The 26,746-nt window shown below is 38.5% G+C and overlaps 1 protein-coding gene across 2 annotated transcripts in view; it reads left to right on the forward strand.

Annotated features, from left to right (window-relative positions):
• Positions 1-26,746, forward strand: part of FBXO36 (F-box protein 36) — a 132,037-nt gene that overhangs the window by 79,236 nt on the left and 26,055 nt on the right. The window contains exon 3 of one of the 2 annotated variants that reach the window (XM_037849874.1): positions 18,619-18,731. In XM_037849874.1, coding sequence (XP_037705802.1) covers positions 18,619-18,731 — 113 coding nt within the window. Of the gene's footprint in view, positions 1-18,558; positions 18,732-26,746 lie in introns of both variants that reach the window. The other variant, XM_037849873.1, reaches the window with a different exon arrangement.

Consider the following 26,746-nt stretch of genomic DNA (forward strand, 5'->3'; position numbering starts at 1 on the left):
CTCTAGGGCAGAATCCATTCCTTGCCTTTTCCAGCTTCTAGAGGCTGCCCACATTCCTTCGCTCATAGCCACTTCCTCCAGGGTAAACGCCAGCAATGGCCAGTCATGTCTTTCTGACCCTGCATCTCTGTGATGCTGCTTCAGTTGTCTCATCCCTTTCTCCCGCTTTCCCTCACAAGCACCCTTGTGATTCCATTGCTCCCACCCAGATAATCTAAGATGATCTACCCATCTTGAGATCCTTAACTTCATCACATCTGCAAAGACCCCTTCTCCATGTACAGTCACATATGCACAGGTTCAGGAGATTAGGATGGGGCATCTTTGGTTGGGGGTGTCATGGGGAAGGGAGGCAGTGTTCTGCCTACTATGATGATAGGTGTGACATTAGCCTAAATTGCAAAATAAAAAATAGTGCTGAATATTTTTCCACATTTGCATTTTTAAAAGACAAAAGCATCATATGCTTATTATTTTAAAAGTTGCACATACACTACAAAGTATAGAGAAAGGTTAGTATGTGATTAAATGTGTTGATTCTGATGCAAACTAACCTCAGTTTGTGAGAAACAAGCACTGTTCCTAAAAAGGAACAAACGCTCACCCGATTGTGGAGAAGAAAAGAATTTATTCACGGTCTTGCAAGAACGGGCGCCCAACCAAATGTGGGGGTTGGCTCGCAGAACAATAGATTCAGCAGTATTTATTCCCTAAACCTAACCGCTGTTTCTCCATTGGCTGGATACTCCAGAGGTTACATTCTATTCGACAAGCCTAACTAGCCCACCCAAATTGGAAACATTTGAAATACGTTTCCAGTGCAAATTTGCAACATTAGGAACTGTTGGAACAAATCTCCACCCCTGCTCATAAAGGACTCATAATGGGTATGCCCAGGCCTCTTTAGAGCCAGTCTGGGCTAGTTTGGTAACAAGTTATGAGGCTATTTTGAGAACCTCTATTCCGAGGCTTCACCCTGCAAGAATAGTAGATTGTGGGCAGATAGGCAGGGGGACTGACTGCGGATTACAGCTTGTCTTTTTAACCTTCTACCAATTCCTTAACTGCCCCACCCTGCTAGGCATACCTGTCCTGTGTGAAAGCTAAACTTAATCTCATTCTCACAAATTCAAATCCTGGCTCCAAAATCCAGTACAGATGTGGCCCTGGGCAAATTATTTAATCTGTGTCTCAGGTTCCTCAACCATGATAATAGAAATAGTAATAGCATCTATCTCATAGGATACTTGTGAAGATTGATCATATGAAGTGCTTAGAAATGTGCCTCGCACATAAGAAGTACTCAGTAAATTGTAGCTATTCTTAAAATTTTTAAAGTGAAAATTCTTTCCTTCTCTCTCCTAGTTCTGTTTCCCAGAGAAAACCACCATACAGAGTGTTTTAGTTTCCTTGGCTGCTCAAGCAGATACCATGCAGTGGGTTGGCTTCAACAATAGGGATCTACTAGCTCATGGTTTTGAGAAATACAGATCATCTCCAAATCTAGGGATCATCAAGGTGATGCTTTCTTCCTGAAGAGTGGCATTCTGGGGCTGACTGCAGGTGATCCTGGGTCCTGGGCTCCTCTGTCACACGGCAATGCACGTGTAGGCTTCTCCTGGCCTCTCCCTTCTCTCCTGGGTTCCGTTGATGTTGGGTTTCTGGCTTCTCCCTCTCTGACTTTATATCTGTCTGAATCTTATTCTGCTTATAAAGGACTCCAGTAATAGAATTAAGACCCATCCTGATTGAATTTGACCATGCCTTAACTGACATAACCTCATCAAAAGGTCCTACTTACATCACACCCAAAGGAATAGATCAAGTTTAAGAACATGTTTTTCTGGGGTGCATAGCTCCAAACCACCACACATAGTTTCATTGACATTTGGATTCTTTCAGACTTTTTCAATGTATATATAAACATTTATACTTTTTGGACTGTGTGTGCATGTTTACAAAAACAGAATCAAATTTTATCTTTAGTTCTTTAACTCATTTTTGCACATAATAGGTCATGGACACTTTTCTATATTAATATACATAAAAAAGTACCCTATTCTTTTCAAAGACTAAGGTATTCTATTGTATGAATATAAAATCCTCAATTCATGGATATTTTCAGATTGTTTTTAGTTTTTTACTACTCTTCCAAAGCTTTTAGGTATCTTCTAGGACATATTTATCATCACACACCTACATGAGAATGTCAGTAACATAGATTCCTAGACGTGGAATTGTTGGGTCCAAAGGTATATACATTATTGAGAAAATCTTCTTGATCCAAAGGGGGAAGTGAAATGAAACGAAACAAAGTTTCCGTGGCTGAGAGATTTCAAATGGAGTGGAGAGGTCACTCTGCAGGGCATTCTTATGCGCTATATAGATATCCTTTTTTAGGTTTTAGTGTGTTAGAATAGCTAGAAGGAAATGCTTGAAACTGTCAAACTGCAACCCAGTAGCCTTGATTCTTGAAGATGATTGTATCACTATGTAGCTTACAAGGGGTGACAGTGTGATTGTGAAAACCTTGTGTATCACACTCCCTTTATCCAATTTATGGACAGATGAGTAGAAATGGGGACAAAAACTAAATGAAAAATACGGTGGGATGGGAGGATGGAATGTTTTGGGTGTTCTTTTTTATTTTTATTTTTATTTTTTGGAGTAAGAAAAATGTTCAAAAGTTGATTCTGGTGATGCATGCACAATTATATGATGGTACTGTGAATAGTTGATTGTATACTGTAGATGATTATAGGGTGTGTGAATATATCTCAATAAAACTGTATAAAAAACAAAGGTATATACATTATAAATTTGGGTAGATAGTAGTATTTTTTTTGAGGGGTAAATTCTTGACAAAGGACGGCTAGTATTTCTGTTAACCAACCCGTGTGCCCCTGCTGTGGGATGTAGCAAAAGTGCCATTTATGACCCATTTGATCTTTATGATTATTCCAATGTTTTCATTATGCTGTTCTTGACAAATTTTAAATTGGGGTGGTTTACACTATTTCTACTTCATAAGATGAGACTTCATTAATATTTTGATGTCAAAGTATTTCAATGATGAGTAGTTCAAATCTTATATAAAATGTTGATTACTGCTATACTCACAAATTGCGTCCAGAGAAACCTTCCGTATTAATTATACTCCATCCAATAGGATATTGGAGTTTTCTTACACCTTTGCCATCACTAATTAGATATTGCTACTCTTTTTAATCTTTTCCGATCAGATGGTTAAAATAGTATGTGTTAATTAGTGTTTTCCTGATAACTAGTGAGTTGAGCATCCGGTCGTATGCTTAATTGCCATTTGTATTACTTCTTTAATTTGCCTATTTGTATCCTTTCTCAATTTGTCTATGGAGTTATAATTTTTTTTCTTAGACCTTATGCCGGTTTGAATGTATTATGTCCCCCGGAAAAAGCCATATTCTTTGATGCAGTCTTGTGGGGCAGACATAATAGTGGGGATTAAGTTGGAACGTTTGGATTAGGTTGTTTGCATGGAGATGTGCCCCACCCAACTGTAGATGATAACTGATGGGATATTTCCCTGGAGGCATGGCCCCACCCATTCAGGGAGGGCCTTGATCAGTGGAGCCATATAAATGAGCTGACTCAAAGAGAAGGAACTCAGTGCAGCTGTGAGTGACGTTTTGAAGAGGAGCAAGCTTGCTAGAGAGGAATGTCCTGGGAGAGAGCCATTTTGAAAGCAGAACTTCGGAGCAGACGCCAGCCAGGTTTTCCAGACCCCATTGGCCATCCTCCAGTGAAGGTACCCAATTACCGATGTGTTACCTTGGACACTTTATGGCCTTAAGACTGTAACTGTGTAGCCAAATAAACCCCCTTTTTATAAAAGCCAATCCATCTCTGGTGTTTTGCATTCTGGCAGCATTAGCAAACTAGAACAGACCTTTAAAAATCTGAGAAAATTTCTATGGCTTATTTCTCCAGTTAAATAATATAGGAATAATGAGAAAATTAGCTATTTGGACTTTAAAAAAAAAAAAAAAAAAAAAAAAAAAGGAACATTTAGTTTAAGGCAGAATTGTATCTACCTAAATTCAATTAAAAGTGCTGATTCATGGGTTGAGGTTGTATCCAACTTAAAAATAAGATATTTTCCAAATGTTGCTTTTTAAGTTGGTTGTTTAGAACTTGGAATGGGTTATAACTGGTGTTTAGGTTTTTAGGCCAGACCACAAAGGCCTCAATGATAAAACCGAACAATTTCAGCAACCATGTTTTCTGAAGCAAATGACAGAAGTTTTTTTTTTTTTTTTTCCCCCTGCTATTTCTAGATGTGAAAATTGGTGTGGGAGATATGGTTTAGATGTCAGAGTATTGCAAATCCTTGGCCATTTAGATGATGTATGAGGAAAATGGGACTGAATGTTTAAAATGGGGACTACAGTGGAAAATTCATGATATTTTGGCCTGAGTTTGTTCTACATCCTAGGAATATTGGTGCACCATGAGTCAGAAAGTGGGAAAGGCCAGTCCTTACCTTTTCCCAAAGCTGGGCTAGTGCCCTGCCATGGGTCCATAACCCAACTCCCCTGGGGCCTTCTTCAGGCCCACCTCCCTGCCTTGAACCCAGGACCCCGCTCTCTGATCCCATCCACCATCTCTTAGTCCACCCCTCACCTCCTCCCTGCCCTTGTCTTCAGCCTGGGTCTCTGCAGAGTTTCTGCAGACCTGGGGTTGGGTTCTGCAGGTGAAGGTGAGGCAGGAGGATGCGGAGGCTGCACAGGAGCCAGAGAAGGGTCTGAGCTGCAGAGCAGGGAAGGGAGGTCTGAGTAAAACTCTTGCATGTTATCATTTTTTATTAAATGTTTTTTTAAATTTAAAAAACAAATAAATGCACATCATTAAACAGACATTAAATCTGTTTTAAAAGGTTTTAGGATGTAAGTAAATCTTTCTCTGACCCCAGGTTCCCAATTCCAGCAACAGCCTTTGTTACCAGTCCCTTATATATCCTTCCCAGGATGGTCCATGCATATATACTAGAATGTTCTATTAACACAAAAAGAAGTGTTTTCTACAGTGTCTTCTAGCTCTGTAGAAATTCAAAATATTTTAAATATTTTAAACCAATAGAAAAGAACAGAAAATAGTTTTATGGATACCCAATACTATGAATAGAAGATGTTAACATTTGTCATATGTCCTTCATTTTCTCCAACTTATCAAATTTGTTGTTGTAATTTGTTCATAAGTCCTCTGTGCCAGTTTGAATGTATTGTGCCCCCCAGAAAAGCTGTATTCTTTGATGCAATCTTGTGGGGCAAACGTTTTAGTGCTGATTGGATTGGAATCCTTTGGGTGTTTCTGTGGAGATGTGACCCACCCAACTGTAGGTGATAACTATGATGAGATAATTTCAATGGAGGCATGGCCCCACCCATTCAGCCTGGGCCTTGATTACTGGGGCAGAATATAAGCTCAGACAGAAGGAGCAAGTTGCTACAGCCAAGAGGGACACTTTGAAGAATACACAGGAGCTGCAGATGAGAGACAGTTTGAAGATGGCCATTGAAAGCAGACTCTTGCTCTGGAGAAGCTAAGAGAGGACAAATGCCCCAAGAGCAACTGAGAGTGACATTTTTGAGGAACTGCAGCCTAGAGAGGAATGTCCTTGGAGAAAGCCATTTTGAAACCAGAACTTCGGAACAGACGCCAGCCAGGTGCCTTCCCAGCTAACAGAGGTTTTCCAGGCACCATTGGCCATCCTCCAGTGAAGGTATCGGATTGTTGATGTGTTACCTTGGACACTTTATGGCTTTAAGACTGTAACTGTGTAACCAAATAAACCCCCTTTTATAAAAGCCAATCCATTTCTGGTTTTTGCATTCTGGCAGCATTAGCAAACTAGAACATCCGCTTATCTTCTTTTTTTAAAATTTAATTTTATTGAGATTGTTCACATACCATACAATTATCCAAAGATATAATGTGTACAATCAGTTGCCCATGGTACCATCATACAGCTGTGCATCCATCACCACAATTTTTTTTTCAATTTTTAGAACATATTCATTACTTCAGAAAAGAAATAAAGATGAAACAAGAAAACTCAACTCCTCCCATATCCCTAACCACCTCCCCTCCATTATTGACTCATACTATTGGTATAGTACATTTGTTATTGTTGATGAAAGAATGTTAAAACACTACTAACTATAGTACTTTGCAGTAGGCATATTTTTCCCCTAAATACCCCTCTATTATTAACTTCTGGTTATAGTGTCATACATTTATTCTGGCTCATGAAAGAGATTTTTAGTATTTGTACAGTTAATCACGGACATTGCCTACCACAAGGTTCACTGTTTCATACATTCCCGTCTTTTAACCTCCACCTTTCCTTCTGGTGACATATGTGACTCTGAGCTTCCCCTTTCCACCACATTCACACACCATTCAGCACTGTTAGTTATTCTCACAATAACATGCTACCTTCACCTCTGTCCATTTCCAAACACTTAAGTTCAACCTAGTTGAACATTCTGCTCATAATAAGCAAACGCTCCCCATTCTTTAGCCTCGTTCTATATCCTGGTAACCTATATTTCATGTCTATGAGTTTACATATTATAATTAGTTCATATCAGTGAGACCATGCAATATTTGTCCTTATGTGTCTGACTTATTTTACTCATTATAGAGCCCTCAGTGTTTCTTTATCAACCAATTTTTTTTAAAGACAGTATTGTTCACCCACCATACATTCCATCCTAAGTAAATAATCGATGGTTCCCTGTATAGTTATGTATTTATGTATTCACCACCATCACCACTATCTACATAAGGACATCTCTATTTCTTCCACAAAGGAGGAGGAACAATCAAAGAAGGTAGAGAAACAGAAGAAAAAGAAAAAGAAAGAAAAAAAAATGACAGCTAGAAAGCAACAAAAGGAAAGATAGAATTAAACTAAAGTAGAATGAAAGAGTCAGACAACATCACCAAAGCCAAGAGTCCCATATCCCTCACTTACGTCCCCCTCTTTACAGGCATTTAGCTTTGGTATATTGCCTTTGGTACATGAAAGAAAGCATAATACAGTTTCTCTTAACTATAATCTCTAGTTTGCATTGATTGTACTTGTTTTCCCAATACCACCCTATTTTTAATACCTTGCAAGGTTGACATTCATTTGTTCTCCTTCATGTGAAAACAAATTTGTACATTTTATCACAGTTTTTGAGTCCTTTAGGTTTCACTGAGTTATACAGTCCCAGTCTTTATCTTTCTTCTTTCCTTCTGGTGTCCCACATGCTCCCAACCTTCCTCTTTCAACCATACTCACAGTCATCTTTGTTTAGTGTACTTAAATTGCTATGCTACCATCACCAAAACTGTGTTCTAAACCTCTCACTCCTGTCTTTTCCTATCTGTCTGTAGTGCTCCCTTTAGTATTTCCTGTAGCGCAGGTATCTTGTTCACAAACTCTCTCATTATCTGTTTTTCAGAGAATATTTTAAACTCTCCCTCATATTTGAAGGACAGTTTTGCCGGATATAGGATTCTTGGTTGGTGGTTTTTTTCTTTCAGTATCTTAAATATATCACACCACTTCCTTCTTGTCTCCATGGTTTCTACTGAGAAATCTGCACATAGTCTTATCAAGCTTCCTTTGTACATGATGGATCACTTTTCTCTTGCTGCTTTCAGGATTCTCTCTGTCTTTGATATTTGATAATCTGATTATTAAGTGTCTTGTCATAGGCCTATTCAGATCTATTCTGTTTGGAGTATGCTGCACTTTTTGGATCTGTAATTTTATGTCTTTCATAAGGGATGAGAAATTTTCATTGATTATTTCCTCTATTATTGCTTCTGCCCCTTTTCCCTTCTCTTCTCCTTCTGGGACACCCATGGCACGTACATTCATGTGCTTCATGTTATCATTCAGTTCCCTGAGACATTGCTCATATTTTTCCATTCTTTTCTCTATCTGTTCTTTTGTGTGTGTAGGATTTCAGATGTCTTGTTCTCCAGTTCCTGAGTGTTTTCTTCTGCCTCTTGAGATCTTCTATTGTATGTCTCCATTGTATTTTTCATCTCTTCTGTTGTGCCTTTCATTTCCATAGAATCTGCCAGTTGTTTTTTCAGACTTTCAATTTCTATCTTATATTCACCGAATGTTTTCTTTATAGCCTTCATCTCTTTTGCCATATCTTCCCTGAACTTGTTGATTTGGTTTTTTATATGATTAAGAATATTTCTTTGAAAATCTTTAATAGTTTCAAAAGTGAAACAATATCTCAACTGTATCTTGATTGAGGTGTAAGTTTGTTCCTTTGACTGGGCCATATCTTCATTTTTCCTAGTATAGATTGTAGTTTTCCATGTTCTAGGCATCTGGTTTCCTTGGTTACCCCAATCAGATTTTCCCAGATCAGAATGGGTTCAGATGTCAGAATGGGGTTATATTCAGTTTCAAGTCTCCCTATGGGTGTGTCTTAGAGATTGACAGATTTTCCTGTAAGGCCTCTAGCCACTGTGCTTTTCCTAACCTGCCCAGCAGGTGATGCCTGTCAGCCTGTCACTCCCGACTGTTGTAAGGAGGTTTGTCCCCTTTAGTTTCTGTTTTTGCTGTTTTCCCCCAGTCTCTGGGGTCTATTTCTGAAGGGAAGGTGGGTAGTAGAGCTGGGCTCCACCTCTTTCCTCTTAGGGAAGATACATCCCCTAGGGAGTTATCATCTGCATTTGAATATCTCTTTGTTTCTCTGACTCTGCTATTTCCACCCCTGTCTAGGTCAGAGCTCTGTGAACTAAAAATGGCTGAGGCTTTCTCCACTGAACCACCCAGGTTGAGAGAGAGAAAAAGGGACAGAAAGCCCCCTTTCAGAACCAGTCCATGGCCCCCCAGTTTCACCCATTTACCTGAGGTAACACCTGGTCTTCTGGGCTCCCCCCTCCCTGGGACAGAGGAGTCTTCTGGCTCTTTAAGGTCAGTCATCACTAAAAGCCTCTGTTTGCTTGTCTATGTTTGTAGCTTTTATTCAGCAGTCCACATTTGTTAATTAAAACCCCATTTGGAGCTGAACTGAGCTATATTCACTTGCTCCAAGAACACTGCTTTCTTCCACAGCAAGGTTTTGCAGCTCAGCCTGCCATGGGGGGAGGGGACTTCCGGTGTGTTTCCACAGTTTTTACTTACAGATTTTATGCTGCGATCTCAGGCATTCCACCCATTCCAGGTTGGTGTATGATGTGTGGACAGTCATGGTTGTCCCCCAGCAGTTATTCTGGATTATTTGCTAGTTGTTCCTGGTTGTTTGTTAGTTGTTCCAGGGAACTATCTAGATTCCACTCCTCTCTATGCTGCCATCTTGCCCCCTCTCCTCTTATCTTCTTTTGATGTCTGTAGGATCTGTAAAACTATAGCTGTCCTCTTTTTCTTTCCTTCATCATGGTAATTTATGTTTTCTCCCTTTTTTTCTTTGACCAGTCTTGCTAGAGGTTTATTAGTTTTGTTAATTTTTTACAACTTTTAACTTTGTTAATTTTTCTCTTTAATGTTTCTTTTCATTGATTTCTGTTCCTGCTTTTATTATTTCTTTCCTATCACTTTCCTTAGGTTTTGTTTGTTGTTCTTTTCCTAGCTTCTTGAGATGGAAGTTTAAATCATTGATTTTCAGCCTTTCTTTTTTTTCCTGAATTTTCTCTAAGCACTTCTTTTGCTGCATTAGATATTTTTTGATAAGTTGTACAAGTTGTATCTTTATTCTCATTCAGTTTAAAGTATTTTCTAACTTCTATTTTGATTTCTTCTTTGACCATAAATAATTTAGAAACAGATTGTTTAATTTCCAGGTACTTAGTTTTTTTTGTTGTTGTTGTTACTGTTTTTGTTCTTGATTTCTATCTTAATCACATGGTCAGAGAATCTATTCTGAATGGTTTTAATTTTTTGTATGGTTTTCATTTGTATGGCATTCTCAAGAGCTATATTAATCTCTTTATCATCCCAGTTTTAGTATACATGCTGCTAAAGTGAGCACCATATTTACTTAATATCTTTTAGAAACATAAGAAAATGTTACAGATATGTAGTCAAAGTTCTGCCCCCTCCATCTATCCATTTCCCCTCCATTCTTTTCCATGAACTATGTCCTGAAGTTGGTAAGTATAATTTCCAGGCATAGTTTATGATATGTAATTACAAATCCATAATATACTATTTTTGTATGTTTAAAAATATTCAATAAATGGTGTTGTATTTAACCTTTTGCAACTTTATCACTCAATTTTACATTTTTGAGATGTATCCACGTTGATTTACATGGATCTAGTTCATTCATTTCATTGTCTTGCTTTGCAGCATTCTAGTGTATGATAAACTATAGTTAATTCAATCATTCCGCCAACTAAAGGTAGTTCGGTGTTTCCTTTTTTTTTTTTTTTTTTTTTTTGTGGGATGTGTGCCACTTCAACTTTACTAGGTGTTACAGTCTGCTTTCCAAATGAGTTATATCAATTTATACTCCAACCATCATTTTATGAGACCCAATTTCCCCACATTCTCACCAACATTTAGTGTAATAAACATATAATAATATATAAACATGTATTATTCTATGATAAATAATCAGACATTTTAATTTTTCCCAAACTGTGTGTGTAAATTCCCTGATTATTAATGAGATTTAATATATTTTCTTATATTTATTGTCCATGTGGGTTTTCCCTCTTGAGAATGTCTAATTCATCAGCTTTGCCTATGTTTTATATTTGACTGTCTTTTTAAAATTTATTTGTAGAATTTTTTATACACATATTTGAATATTAAACTTTGGGTTATTATATGTGCTACAGATGTTTCACCTAGTCTTTGGCTCACCTTTTCATCTTACCCATCCAGAATAAGTTTGCAGTTTTAATGTAGTCAAGTTTGTCAGTCTTTTAATTTGTGGCTTGTATTTTTTGTGCCTTGTTCAAGAAATAATTTCCCAATTTCATGAGGATATATGCCTATGTTTAATTCTAAGTGCTATGAGGTTTGTTTTCACATTTATTTTGGGGTATGATGAAATGAATTCTTTCTTCTCCTCCTTTTCTTTACCAGGGCTATTTTTGGGTTTTTACTCAACATATGAGTTTTAGGATCAGCTGGTAAATTTCTGTAAAAAAAATTACTTGAGATATTCATTGCAACTGGATTGAATTTCTAGATTCTGTGGGGATAATTAACATTCTTTGATCTTGAGTTTTCCCAGCATGAGTATGGTATCTCTCTCCATTTATCTGGGTCTTCTTTTACATATTAATAAAGTTTTAATGTTTCCTCCAAGAATGTTTATATATCCTTTGCTAAAATTATTTCTAGGTAACAATTTTTTTTGCTAGGAATGGATCTTTTAAAAAATAACTTTAATTCAGTTTTGATTTTTGAATATGTAAAACATCCATATGTTTCCAAAGTGGAAATTGTAAAACGATGTACATTCAGAGACTTACTTCCATCCCTGTCTGCTCCACCCTTTCCTTTTCTTGCCCTATAGTAACCACTTTTATTCAGTTTTCATTTATCTTTACAGTTTCTTTCTATAGATATAAACAAATTATACATATACACACACAAATTATATATATATATATATATATATATATATTCCAGTTTGTTAATGCTGCCAGAATTCAGAATACTAGAAATGGATTGGCTTTTATAAAGGAGGTTTATTTGGTTACAAAGTTACAGTCTCAAGTCCATAAAGTGTCCAAGGTAATGCATCAACAATCGGGTACCTTCACTGAAGAATGGCCGATGGTGTCCGGAAAACCTCTGTTGGCTGGGAAGGCACGTGGCTGGTGTCTGCTCCAAGTTCTGGTTTCAAAATTGCTTTCTCCCAGGATGTTCCTCTCTAGACTGCAGTTCCTCAAAAATGTCACTCTTAGTTGCTCTTGGGGCATTTGTCCTCTCTTAGCTTCTCCAGAGCAACAGTCTGCTTTCAATGGCCGTCTTCAAACTGCCTCTCATCTGCAGCTCCTCTTCGGCTTCTGTGCATTCTTCAAAGTGTCCCTCTTGGGTGTAGCAAACTCGCTCCTTCTGTCTGAGCTTATATAGGTCCACACTGAATGAGCAGGGCCACACCTCCATGGAAATTATCTAATCAGAGTTATCACCTACAGTTGGGTGGGTTGCATCTCCATGGATACACCCAATCAAAGCATTACAATCTAATCAACACTAATATGTCTGCCCACACAAGATTGCATCAAAGATAATGTACTTTTGGGGGACATAATACATTCAAACTGGCACAATATATATATAGTAATCCCAATCCCCACCCTTCTTATTCAATTGATAGCATATCACTTTTTTCATCAATATATTCTGGAGATCATGTCTTATCTGTGGAGAGCCTCTGCATTTTCTTTCACCGCTGCATAGTAAAATTCTTTGTGTGGATGTACCAGAATCTGAATGATGAACACTTGTGTTGTTACCAATCTTGTGGCATTACAAATAATGCCAATATGAACAACCATGAGCATGGGTCATTTCATATTTAGTCAGTAAATATGTGTGAGATTACTAGGACAAAAGATAAATGCATTTTGTATCATCTGTTGCTGGTATATAGAGAAATGATATTGATCTTTTTTCAGTAGCATTTCTTGGCTTTTGTATGTTGTTATCTGCAGTAATGACAGTTTTTACTTAGTGTTCTAGCCTTGATACTTTTTCTCTCTTCCTTTTGTCCCCCTTACTTTGACCGCCAAAACAATATTGAGAGTGGACATTTTGGTCTTTTCCCTGACATTAAAGGCTATATAATATCAAGGTTAGAAGGATTCACTCTGGAACCAAATTTTTTTGGTTTCTTTGATCTTCTCCATTGTTTCTGTTCTAGTTTATTAATTTCTGCTCTTCATTATTTTCTTCCTTCTAATTTGAGGGGGAGGGTAATGAATTTTTATATTTGGATCCATAACTCATTCATATTTGATCTTTGTTTTTTTTATTACTATATACACAACTTTCTCTCCAGCAATCACTGTCTCCATTCATTTTGTTATGTAGAATTTTTGTTGCCGCCTAGATTTAAATATTTACTAATTTCACTTCTGATAGTTTTTTTGACACATGAATTATTCAGAAGGATACTGAAGATTTCCTAATGCTTGGGGTTATTCTATTTTTCTTATGATTTCTAAATGTACCGGATTGTAATCTGAGAACCTGGTCTCTGTGATAACAGCTCTTTGTTGGGTGTGGATCTAGTTCATGGTCAGATTTTATAAATGTTCCATGTGTACCTGAAATGAATTGAAAATAATTCTTCTGGTTGTTAGGTGCAGGGTTCTTTTTATGTCCATTGAATAAATCTTACTGATAGTGTTATTCAAATATTCTATGTCTTCACTATTTTTTTCTTTTTGATGTACCAAGTTTTAATGGAGGTGTTGTAAAATCTCCCAGTGAGACAGAGAGTTTTATCATTTTTTTAAATCAAAGATCCATTAGTGTTTGCTCTGTGTGTTTTGTTTGGGGCGTATTAATTTAGCAGTACTAAATCTTCCTTGCAAATTGTTCCTTTTATCATTAAATAATGGTTCTCTTTATCTCTAATAGTGAGTGTATTTTGTTTGGTATTAATATAATTATACTAGCTTTCTTTTGGTTTGTATTTTACTGGTTTATCTTTCCATTCTATTACTTTCACTTTTCCATATCATCATTTTTAAATGTGTCTCTTACAAACAGCATATAGCCAGAATTATTCGTGTGTCTGTGTATGTGTAAGTGTAATTATTTGAGAGTCTTTTAACTGGCATCAGTTGTTCATTTACATTTATTGTGATTACTAATATGTTTGTCATTCCCATCATCTTATTTTGTGCCTTCATCTTATCATGTTTTTTTCAGCTTTTTTGTTTTGTTTCCATTTCTTGCTCTCTTAGTTTCCTGGGGCTGCCATAGCAAAGTACCACAAATTAGATAGCTTAAAATAACAAATTTACCGTCTCACAGTTGGGAAGCTAGGTGTCCGAAATCGAGATGTTACAAGGGCCCTGCTGCCTCTCGGGTCTGTAGGGACGAGTCTGTTCCTTGACTCTCTGCTGGCTTCTGGTGGTGGCTGGCAGTCCTTGGTGTCCCTTGGTTTGTGGTAGCGTAACTCCAGTCTCTGCCTCATCACAGGGCCCTCTTGTCCCCTGTGCCTGCTGAAGGTCCAAATTTCCCTCTTACAAGGACACCAGTCAACCTGGATCAGGGCCACCCTAATCCAGCTTTGCCTCATTTTAACTAATAATGTCTTCAAAGACCCTATTTCCAAATAAGGTCGCATCCACAGACCTGGGAGTTAGGACTTTGAGGATGTCTTTCTGGGGGACACAGGTCAACCCAAACACCTACTTTCTATTGGGTTTTCTTTTATTCTGTCTTTCCCCTTAAGGCGGAGACAACTCAATAACTATGTTTCCCTTCATGCCTTGTAGTTGTGGCCTTGTGTCTTACTTCCCAGGTGCTATGACAAATACCACACAGTGGGTTGGCTGAAAACAATGGAAATTGATTGTCTCGTGGTTTCAGAGGCTGGAAGACTTGCCTCCTCCTGGGGTTGGTGTCATTGTGGCTGGCTGGCACTCCTTGGGTTCCTTGGCCTTCCTGTCACTTGGCAATGTCCTTTCCTTTCTGGGTTCCCGCTGACTTCCTGTTTCCAGTTCCTCTTTAGAAGGAGGTTTTCTCTTTCGTTAGGCCTCCAGTATTAGGATTCAGAGCCATCTTGGTTCAGTTGGCCACACCTTCACTAAAACTAACTTCTTCAAAAGGCCCTATTTACAATGGGTTCACACCACTGGGATTAGATTCAGGTAAAGAACATGATTTTTTCTGGGGTACATAATTCAACCCACCACACCATGTGATACAGTTTTGTTCAATAAGATGTGAGCCAAAGCTGTTGCATAGATCTTCTCAGAAAGTGCCTTCAGCTGGGGACAGACTCAGTTGCCATGCACGTCTTTGTTCCTTGCCCTTCCTCCTTTTATCTACTGCAACATGGTTGTGATGCCTGGGGAGCATCCTAAGAATGTAAAACAGAAAGATAGAAGGAGCCTGGAACATTAATGACATTGGGGGGCTACTGTACCAGACTTGGATTGCCTACCTCCAAGTAAACCCCTATTTGGCTAACTCACCATACATTGAATTTGCTGTTTTGTTCAGTTGTGACCCAATCTCCAACTGATTTACAGATCAGCTATTCTCAAAGTTGTCCTTTTGTGTGTGTATGTGAGTTCTTTAAAATTTTAACAAGTTTAGTTTAACTTGTCTTATAAAATTCAACACTTATCACTATTTCTATGCCCCTCTTGAACATCAAGGACCTTAGAACATTTGCATTCTTCTACCTATTATATGTCATTGTTGAGCAGTGTTTTGACTTGCCTTGTTTTAACACCTCTTCCAAAATATGCTATTCAAAACATGTTTTACACTGTAGTTGTTGTTTATATTTGCCTGTGTTTACCATTTCTTTGTTCATCATCACTTCTGGAATTCTAGTTCTTCTTTATACTTTAAAGAAGCATATCTTTAGTAGTTCAGAATCTTGTCATGTAAATCAGCTCCATGTGTGGAGCATGTAAATCAGCTGGGTGCAATCAGGTGTCATGTCTTAAGTACAGTGCCTCAAAGCCAGTTCCTCTAGGTCCGAAGGCTGTGAATTAGAGACAAGTTATCTGCCCCTCCCCACCCAACATATAATGGTGGGACAGGCATGGGATAACCACTGTAGATACTGCTCTTTAAAAAGCAGTGACAGGAGCCTGCCAGGGGTCATTAGTCCACAAGACTCCTGAAATTCAGGAGGTTAGTAGTTCTTGATCAGGACTCAAGACCTGGCACTGGTTCTTCCTGGCTCTTGGCTTCACCTTCTGGGCTCTTGGTTCCATTTCCACAAAAGGAAGCCCATGTTTGTAGCTGCCTGGTTTTCTCAGCCTGCTTCCTGCTAGTAGAAGTTTGGGGGTTCTAAGTCTTCTTTTGCTTTTGTAATGCCTCTGACCCTTTCAGATCAAGCTCTCTGGCAGTGTTTCTGCCAATATAATTCTCTTAAAAACTTGATGGTTATATATTATTCTTTTGGGGATTCACTCCATTAGACAAAGCTACACCTACGAACCTCTGAGGTAAGCCCTCTCCACCTTGGGCTTCTGTCCTTGACTGCTGAGTGGCAGCACCTGTAAGCTTCCTAGAAGCCCTTAATGGTTTCAACTTAATGTTTGACTTAATGGTTCTTGATATTGGTTTTCAGAATTTTACAGCCACACTCTCAGCTTTGTCTTTGCACCATGTTATCTTGACAGTGCCCTGGATCTGATCTTTGCTTGGGAACCATTTCTTAATTTTAGCATGATTGGCCACCTAAGAGGCTGAGAATGTTCAAAACCAGCAGCAGATCCTGGTGAGTTATCCAATGTGTAAGGCAGAAGCCCCAGTGTCTTTTATGGTCTAGCCTTAGGAATATCACTTCTGTAGTATCCTAATGGTTGTGCAGGCCAGCCCCATTCAGTGTGGGATGAGACTACACAGAGGTGTGAATCCAGGTGGTGAGAATCGTTTGAACCATCTTGGAGGTTGATTGTCACATAATCCAACATGAAAGTGATGATTTTATTTTTCTAAAATAGAGTTTATTGCAATATTTTTTCTTATTTCACAAGAAGTAAGTGTTGGCTATATTAAAAACCACAAACAAACATTTTTTTTTCCCAAATTCTTCAAATCTCATGGATTTTGAAACCATCACATTTTACACCTAGGTATGTATATATATCTTCTATAACTTCTGTATTTTAAAGAATTTATTGGTAGAGACTTTCTAAAGCAATCTGGGTAGGCTTTGAGTATGTTTTCTTGAGATGTTCAAGTGTCCAAACATGTTATGTCCAATTATTTTGAATTAAAGGGATTTTTATTTTTTAATGACTAGCACTGATTTTTCAGTTTATTCTGATGAGCCAGGAGGGCCTCTATAATACCCACCCTTTAAGGCTGCATTTTTGGCAGGGCTATTTTTCCCCCCAAGAAAGCCCTTGGCTTTGTAGAAAAATAGCAGGCACTTGGAATTCAGAAGCAGCTAAAACCCTTAATAGCTCTAGAAGTCTGGGCTAACCAGTTTGAGAGACAAATCTTATATGGCTGGCCCTTCCAAGCTGGCGCAGTTGGGGCTTTTACATGAACACAACCCGCACCTGACCTCTCTTCTAAAATCCGAGAGCTCGAGCTCCAGGACCACAGTGGAGCCTGCTGCAGGGAGCCTGGTGCTCTTGAGGGCTCCATCCCACTTGCCCTAGCAGGGATGCTCCAGACCAAGCAGAGAAGGCAGTTTCCAAATCTTGGACAATCAGTCCACTGTGAAGCAGAGAGTGCACGCTCTCTCTTTTAAGAGTGGTTCTCTGGAAGGACTAGCTATAGTGCTGCTTTCAGAGTGAGAGGGGATAACGTAAGAGTCAAGAAACCAAAAAAGTGCCCAGCTTTGGGACCACTAGCATGCACAGGTGTATGCCTGGCTCCCTCTTTCTTAAAGAGGCAGGCTTCCTCTCTCTCTCCCTCCCTCCCTCCCTCCCTTCCTTCCTCTTTCTTTTCTCTCGCTCTTTATTTCTTTTATTTGTCTTTAAGATTTAAAGGAATTATACCAGTATTACAGGTTTATTGCAGAAAGACTGGAAAATATAGAAAAGCAAAAGGAAGAAAATAAAAGTCACCTCTCAGGTTTAACCACTGTTAAAATTTGTATGTATATCAAACATTCAAATATGTTTTTCTATTTATTAGTCATTTCCTGGGTTACACAGGGAGCTGGGGAAACCCCTGCCTACTTTATGTTTCTTTCCTACATTGAACATATTTAGGTAGGTCGTGATATTGACTCATTCTATGTGAACTATTTCTTAATTTGGTGTGAAGAAAATGTTAGGCAAAAGTTACAACAATTTTCATAAAATATTCATCGATTTTTCTCTTTACCCCTTTCTATTTTTTCTATTGTGTAAAGACAGGGATGAGAAGTCAGATGGAGAAACACCATATGAAAAATAAGATGAAAAAATCAACCCAAATTAAGAGACATTATGTGTTTGAGAACAATGTGGGGGGAGTAGTGAGGGATGGTAGAAAAACTGCACGGCCCACGTCCTTTCCCGCCACCTAGTGTGTGCGGCCCAGTTGGGAAGCTCTGAGGACTCTGATAACGCTGAGACTAGTTAAGTCAGTTGTCTAGACAGGAGTTTGGTGTTGATAAGATCAGCGATATGTAGTCAATTGCTCTGGTAATCAGTGACTGTCCCTAAAAGATTCTGATGTCATGGCAGGGGTGGCAATTGGAAACGAATGTCTCAAAAATGCTTGCCGTCGATCCCAAAGGCAGCTGGGGGGAAGTAGGAATGACTCAACATAATCTAACACCACTCTCAGGGGGGATAAATGCCCCAAAGTTTGTGTCCTACTGATTACTATTATAGTTTATTTGTCACTGCACATGCTAATCATGTTGGTTTGTTGGTTTCTTTGAATTACAGTTCAAATTGCCTTAATATTTGGTACAAGAATATTAGAATATGTCTTCAATTTGTGTGAAGGTAAATTTGACTTCCTTGAACGGCTCCCAGACAGTTTGCTCCTGAGTATCATTTCTTATCTGGACCTTGAGGATATTGCCAGGCTTTCTCAAACATCGCACAGATTTGCAAAGGTAACAAACATTAATGATTTTGTGTCATTTATATAGGATTTTCCACGTGCTTTTTCAAAGTCATTTTAAAAAAAATACAGCAGTGGTTTATTATTTCTATTTATTTCAACAATCGGTTGTTGAGGACTTACTTTTAATGGGCACTGACCTAGGCACAGAGATGAAAAGACATCATTTCTCTCCTCAAGGAATTTACAGTCTAACAGAGGCAGTCCATACAGATACAAGTAATTACAATGTAGTTAATCAGTTCAACAAGGGGTGTGTGTATGTGTGTGTGTGTGTGTGTGTGTGCGCGTGCGCACGCAAGGTAAAAAGACAGTGCAAAGTGATTTCTTCTGCCTGGTTTCACAGAAGTAGGTTACTTTATCTGGGTTTTGAGGGGAAAATAGGAGTTCACCAGGTGGTCTGGAGAATAAGGTACATTCCAGCTCAAGGGAGCAGCTCAGGCAAATGGCATGAGAATAAGGCCAGTGGTAACTTAGTAACTACCCCACATCCATTTCCATTTCTTTTCCTAATAGCCCTTTGCTGAATTACCTGTCTCTCACATGTTGGTTTGGGTGAGTGTGTCTATTGCAGTGCCCGTCCTTCCCTAAGCCCCACGCTGACCACATGGACTCTCCCCCATGGTTTTGAATCTTCAGCAGAGAGACACAAGGATGGAAAACACAGCTGGTGCTGATATCACCAAGCGTTAGGGCCTTGACGAGAACATTGTTAGCTCTTCCCCTGGATCCCGGGACGGATTCCCTTCCGTTCAGTCCCTGTTTGGCTCGAGTTCATCGAAGTTGGAGTCTGTTGCTTGCAACCTAGGAACTCTGATTAGCTCAGTAGTTAGCTATAATGTTGGGGCAACATCCATTTATAAAAGAAAACACCACATTTTCCAAGGTGATTCAAATCATAATCTTATTATAAAACGTCAAAATTCTTCACAATAATGCAATAACATTTCTTGACTTATACATATTGCTCTTAAGTAATATAATCCTTTTTGCTTAATATATCCCCTTTGAGTGTAGAGACATGCATATCTTTACTTGACCTTTCCCCCTAAAAATGGAGAGACAGAAACAACTATTATGAGTAATTGTTATTATTATTATTATTAATTGTTCACAATCCAATTAATTATCTGGGAAAATATTTTTTTAAAAGTTATATTCACACATTCATATAATCCATCCTAAGTGTACAATCAGTGGCTTCTGGTAAAATCAAAATGATTATGCGTTCACCACCACAATCACTACGAGAACATTCTCACTTCTTCTGAAAAAAAAATCCCATACACCTTATAACACTCTATAATTGACATTTAGCTTTGGTATAGTGCCTTTGTTACAGTTAATGAAAGCATATTACAATGTTGCTGTTAACTATAGACCTTAGTTTGCATTAATTGTATTTTTCCCTTATACCACTCTATTATTAACACCTTGTAATAGTGACATGTTTGTTCTAGTTCACATAGGAGCTATCTTATATTTGTACATTTAACCACAGTCATTGTCCACTATTATGAGTAAGTATTGCGTGTTTTGCCATTAAAAAATGTATGAAAGTTGAGATTTTGTGCTTGCTTCTGATTATTCACACATTAGATGAAGGAAGTATAAAATTTACTAATGGGAATCTTCAGATGGAAATGGGAGCTTCTGCAGTTGTCTTATGGAATTTATTCTTTACATTCAGCAACTGTCTTCTCTTCAAGCTTTGCTCACTTACATTATTAGGCTCCCACTCGATGTCCTGCCATACTTTACTACAGCCTTGGAAATATCCTCCATAATTTACCCAGAGCTCTGAAGTAAGGCATTTCTGGGTTGCTAATTTCAGCCTTCAGTAACTTTCCAGGACAGAATTATTAGAAAATGAAACATGGTCCAAGGCTGCTATGTATTTTTTTTTCTTTACATGCTACACTAACCATTCCTTTCTGTTTGCAATCTAAGTTTTATCTGTGTTCCATTTACCTATTTTGTCCCTTTATTTATAAATTATTTTTTACTTTATTAACGAAATGGTAAAAGCCTCCATTTCAAACTCCTGGGACAACTTTATCACTAAATTATTTGTGCCCATGTGCAAACCCTTTCCTCCAATGACAGGGACAGAGGCTCCTCTTCTGGGCAAGGCCAGTGCCACCTGCCATTTGGCTCCAGGGCCTAATGCTGGGGACATCATTCTGTTGCTTTTCTCCTTTCTCTTTTGTGTTTTTTTTTCCCAATGTTTTATGTTTTTTATTTTTTTTTAAATTTTTATTGAGATTGTTCAGATACCATACAATTATCCAAAGATTCAAAGTGTCCAGTCAGTTGCCCTTGGAACCCTCATACAGCTGTGCATCCATTACCACAATTAATTTTTGTTCAATTTTTAGAAACTTTTCATTACTCCAGACAAGAAATAGAGACAAAGAAGATAAAAAAAAAAAAAAAAGAAAGAAAGAAAAGGAAACTCAAATCCTCCCATATCCCTAACCACCCTCCCTCCATTGTTGACTCATAGTATTAGTATACTACATTTGCTACTGTTTATAAAAGAACGTTGAAATACTATTAACTGTAGTATATAGTTTGCAATAGGTATATATTTTTTCCCTATATGCCCCTCTATTATTAACTTCTAGTAGTATTATCATACATTTGTTCTGGTTCATAGAAGATATTTCTAATATTTGTACAGTTAATCACAGACATTGCCCACCATAGGATTCAGTTTTATACATTCCCATCTTTTGACCTCCAACTTTCCTTCTGGTGACATACATGAGTCTGAGCTTCCCCTTTCCACCTCATTCACACAACATTCGGCGCTGTTAGTTATTCTCACAATGTGCTACCATTACCTCTGTTCATTTCCAGACATTTAAGTTCATTCTAGTTAAACATTCTGCTCATACTAGGCAACCGCTCCCCATTCTTTAGCCTCATTCTGTATCTTGGTAACTTATATTTCATGTCTATGAGTTTACACATTATAATTAGTTCCTATCAGTGAGACCCTGCAATATTTGTCCTTATGTGTCTGGCTTATTTCACTCAATATATTGCCCTCAAGGTTTCATCATCAACCCATTTTTTTTTTTAAGATGGTTTTGTTCACACACCATACATTCTATCCTAAGTAAACAATCAATGGTTCTCTGTATAGTCACATATTTCTGTGTTCACCACCCTCACCACTATCTATTTAAGGGCATCTGCATTTCTTCCACAAAGCAGGAGGAAGAGTCAAAGAAGGTAGAGAGGCAAAAGAAAAAGAAAGAGGAAAAAAACAAAACAAAACAAAAAACAGCTAGGAAGCAGCAAAAGGGAAGATAACCTTAAATCAAAGTAGAATAAAGAGTCAGACAACACCACCAATGCTGAGTCTCACACCCTTCCCCTATCCCCTACTCTTATCTGCCTTTACCTTGGTATATCACCTTTGTTACATTAAAGGACACATAATACAATGATTCTGTTAATTATAGTCTCTAGTTTACGTTGATTGTATTTTTCCCCCAATGTCTCCCTATTTTTAATACCTTGCAAGGTTGACATTCATTTGTTCTCCCTCATGAAAGAACATATTTGTACTTTTTATCACAATTGTTGAACACTTTAGGTTTCACTGAGTTACACAGCCCCAGTCTTTATCTTTCCTCTATTCTGGTGTCCCACCTGCTCCTAACCTTCCTCTTTCAACCATATTCATAGTTATCTTTGTTCAGTGTACTTACATTGCTGTGCTACCATCTCCCAAAATTGTGTTCCAAACCTCTCACTTTTGTCTTCTCCTATCAGTCTGTAGTGCTCCCTTTAGTATTTCCTGTAGGGCAGGTGTCTTGTTGAAAAACTTTGTCATTGTCTGTTTGTCGGAGAATATTTTGAACTCTCCCTCATATTTGAAGGACAGTTTTGCTGGATATAGGATTCTTGGTTGGTGGTTTTTCTCTTTCAGTATCTTAAATATATCACACCACTTCCTTTTTGCTTCCATGGTTTCTTCTGAGAGATCCGCACGTAGTCTTATTAAGCTTCCTTTGTATGTGATGGATCGCTTTTCTCTTGCTGCTTTCAGGATTCTCTCTTTGTCTCTGATGTTTGAATAGGCATAGGCCTATTCAGATCTATTCTGTTTGGAGTATGCTGTGCTTCTTGGATCTGTAATTTTATGTCTTTCTTAAGAGATGGGAAATTTTCATTGATTATTTCCTCTATTTTGCTTCTGCCCCTTTTCCCTTCTCTTCTCCTTCTGGGACACCAATGATACATACATTCTTGTATTTCATTTCCCAGAGACATTGCTCATATTTTTCCATTCTTTTCTCTATCTGTTGTGTTGTGTGTAGGATTTCAGGTGTTTTGTTCTCCAGTTCCTGAGTGTTTTCTTCTGCCTCTTGGGATCTGCTGTTGAATGTTTCCATTGTGTCTTTCATCTCTTGTGTTGTGCCTTTTATTTCCATAGATTCTGCCTGTTGGTTTTTCAAACTTTCAATTTCTACCTTATGTACACCCAGTGTTTTCATTATATGATTCAGCTCTTTCACCGTATCTTCCCTAAACTTTTTAATTGACTTATTATTAGTTGTTTCAATTCCTGTATCTCAGTCGAAGTGTAAGTTTGTTCCTTTGGGCCATAACTTTGTTTTTCTTAGTGTAGGTTGTAGTTTTCTGTTTCTAGGCATCTGACCTCCTAGGCCAACCCAGTCAGGTTTTCCCAGATGACAGAAAGCTCAGGTCACAGAAGGAGGAAATAGTCAGTATCAGGTTTCCCTGATGGTGTGTCTTAGAGGATTGACACACCCTGTGCTTTTCTGCCCAGCAGGTGGCACCTGTCAGCCTGTCACAGGCTGGTGTAAGGGGATGTGACCTGCGGCTCTCCTCCTGCAGGCTCTGGGGTCTGGTTCTGAATGTAAGGCAGGTAGTAGAGCTGGGCCCCACCTCTTTCCTCTTGGGAAGCTTTGCCCCCTACAGCTATGTAGGTTTTTTGTTTCTCTGACTCTGCTATCCCCACCCTTTTCTGGGTCAGAGTGCTGCGATTTTAAAATGGCTGAGGCTTTCTCTACTGCAAAGCACTGCGAGCTGAAAACAGCTGAGGCTTTCTCCACTGAGCCACCCAGGTTGACAGAGAAAGGGACAGAAAGCCCCCAGATTCACCCGTCGGCCAGAGATAGCACCCGATCCTCTGGGCTCCCCGTTCTGAGACAGATACGTCCCCTGACTTTCCCAAGGTCAGTTGTCAGCAAAAGCCTCTGTCTGGTTGTTGAGAATTTGATGTCTGTATTGAGCAGTTAACTTTAAAACCCCAGTTGGAGCTGGGCTGAGGTATATTCACTTGTTCAGAGAGGGCTGCTCTGTACCACCGTGAGGCTTCCGTGAGGGAGGGCTCTCAGCTCTCGGCGCAGGGCCACAGTTTTTACTTACAGATTTTATGCTGCAATCTTGGGCATTCCTCCCAATTCAGGTTGGTGTATGATGAGTGGACAGTTATGTTTATCTCCCCACAGTTATTCCAGGTTATTTACTAATTTTTCTGTCATTTGTGAGTTGTTCCAGGGGACTAACTGGCCTCCACTCCTCTCTATGCTGCCATCTTAGCTCCTCCCCCCTAACTTTTTATTTTTAAATAATTTTAGGTTTACAGAAATGTTGCAAAGATAATACAGAGTTTGCATATGCCCTTCACCTAGCTTCCCCTAATGTTAAAATAAAGTTTTGTATAACCTGGGTACATTACTCAAAACTAAGCAATTGATGTTGGAACAATACTATTAACTAGGACTTTATTCAGATTTCATCAGTTTGTCCACTAATGTCCTTTTTTTTTTCACTAATGTCCTTTGGTGTTTCAGAATCTGATTCAGGATACTGCATTGCCTTCAAATCCAATTTTTAAATCTGTTGGGTTTTCATCTCTCAGTATATTAATTTTCTTAACCCACTCTCATCCTTTAAACATGAAACATTCTAGACTCTGTTCTAACCCAATGTCTCTTCTTCCCTTTCCAAAAAAAAAAGTGTTTTACACCATTGGTTCACACTCTGCAAACCTGCTTCATCCATCGTAACTGAGATCTTATAATACATGACAAAATGAGAAGAGAGTAATCTAAAAGGCTTTCCATAAAGTTAAAGGTATTCCATTTAAATGGCCATCCTGTAATGGAGATTAGGTCCTTGCTACTTGGGAGAGGGTTAAAAGGCCCCTCTTTTATGTTTGCATCAAATATCTTTTTCCAACCTTTCACTTTCAGTCTATTTTTGTCCTTGTGTCTAAAGTGAGTTTCTTGTAGACAGCGTATAGATGGGTTCTGTTTTTTAATCCATTCTGCCAGTCTGTGTCTTTTTATTGGGGAGTTTAATCCATTTACATTTAGTATTATTACTGTAAGGGCAGTACTTTCTTCTACCATTTTGTCTTTTGGATTTTATATGTCATATCTTATTTTTTCCTCTTTCTCCTTTTACCTTTCCTGATAATCTTCATTTCTGCACTCTTCTCCAGCTCTCTCTCTCTTGTCGTTTCCTATTAGCCTGTAGCACTCCCTTTAGTATTTCTTGTAGCGCTGGTCTCTTATTCACAAACTCTCTTTGCATCTTTTTGTCTGAAAATATTTTAATCTCTCCCTCATTTTTGAAGGACAGTTTTGCCGGATGTAGAATTCTTGGTTGGCAGTTTTTCTCTTTCAGTATCTTAAATATATCATGCCACTGTCTTCTCACCTCCATGGTTTCTGTGGAGAAATTTGTACATAGTCTTATGGAGCTTCCCTTGTATGTGATGGATTTCTTCTCTCTTGCTGCTTGCAGAATTCTCTGTTTGTCTTTGACATTGAACAATCTGATCAGTAAGTGTCTTGGTAGGTGTATTGGGATCTTTTCTGTTTGGGGTACACTGTACTTCTTGAATCTCTATTTTCTGTCTTTCATAAGAGTTGGGAAATTTTCAGTGAATATTTCTTCTATTATTCTTTCTGCCCCTTTTCCCCTCTCTTCTCCTTCTGGGATACCCATAACACATATATTTGTGCATTTCATGTTGTCACTCAGCTCCTTAAGACCCTGCTCATATTTTTCCACTTTTTTCACCATCTGTTCTTTTGTGTGTATGAATTCAAATGTCTTGTCTTCCAGTTCACTATTCCATTCTTCTGCCTGTTCAAATCTACTGTTGTGTCCCTCCATTGTGGTTTTCATCTCCTCCATTGTGGCCTTCATTCCCATAAGTTCTGCCATTTGTTTTTTCAAGTTTACGAATTCTTCTTTATGGTCATCCAGTGTCTTTATATCCTTCATCCTTTTGCTATATCTTCCTTCAGTTAATTGAATTGATGAATTTATTTAGCATTAGTTGCCTCAACTCCTGTATCTCAATTGAATTATCAGTTTGTTCCTTTGGCTGATCCATATTTTTGTGTTTCCTAGTATGCTTGTTATCTTAAATTGCCTAGGCATCTGATTTTCTTGATTAGTTTATTCTGGAGCTCATTTTCTCTCTTTTACCTAGGGGTTTCTTTTTGGTTGGTTTTGTTCTATGACCTCTGTTGTTTGGTTCAACTTGTTCTAGACCTCTAACTTAGGTTCTATTTACTTGATCAGAATTTTTCACCTCTTGTTTTTCTGTTTCTTGCCCTGCCTCTATGTAGCCTTTTTATGAGAGGGTCTCCTCAGATATGGTCAACCCCAGTTAGGTCTTCCCACTCTAGAGAGGCCCACCCAGGTCTCATGAGGAGGGTATGGAGCTTCTCTGAGAATGAGACCCTTCTATGAGGCCTTGAGAATCTGTGCATTTCTGTCCCGGCCGGCGGGACGTTCAACGGAAGCTCCAAGTCCTGTGAGGGAGGAATGGTATGGGACAAGAGACACGAGGAATGACAGCAAGACAGGTTTCTGATCAAGCTGCAAAACTTTATTGAAGAGGCAGGGTATATATACTCTAAGGTAGAGGGAGTGGCTAGTATGAACGGGTGACGGCCTAGGATTGGTGGCTGCAAAGGCGGGTGGCGGTCTAGGATTGGCTGC

This window comes from Choloepus didactylus, chromosome 9, assembly GCF_015220235.1.
Source record: "Choloepus didactylus isolate mChoDid1 chromosome 9, mChoDid1.pri, whole genome shotgun sequence".
NCBI lineage: Eukaryota > Metazoa > Chordata > Mammalia > Pilosa > Megalonychidae > Choloepus > Choloepus didactylus.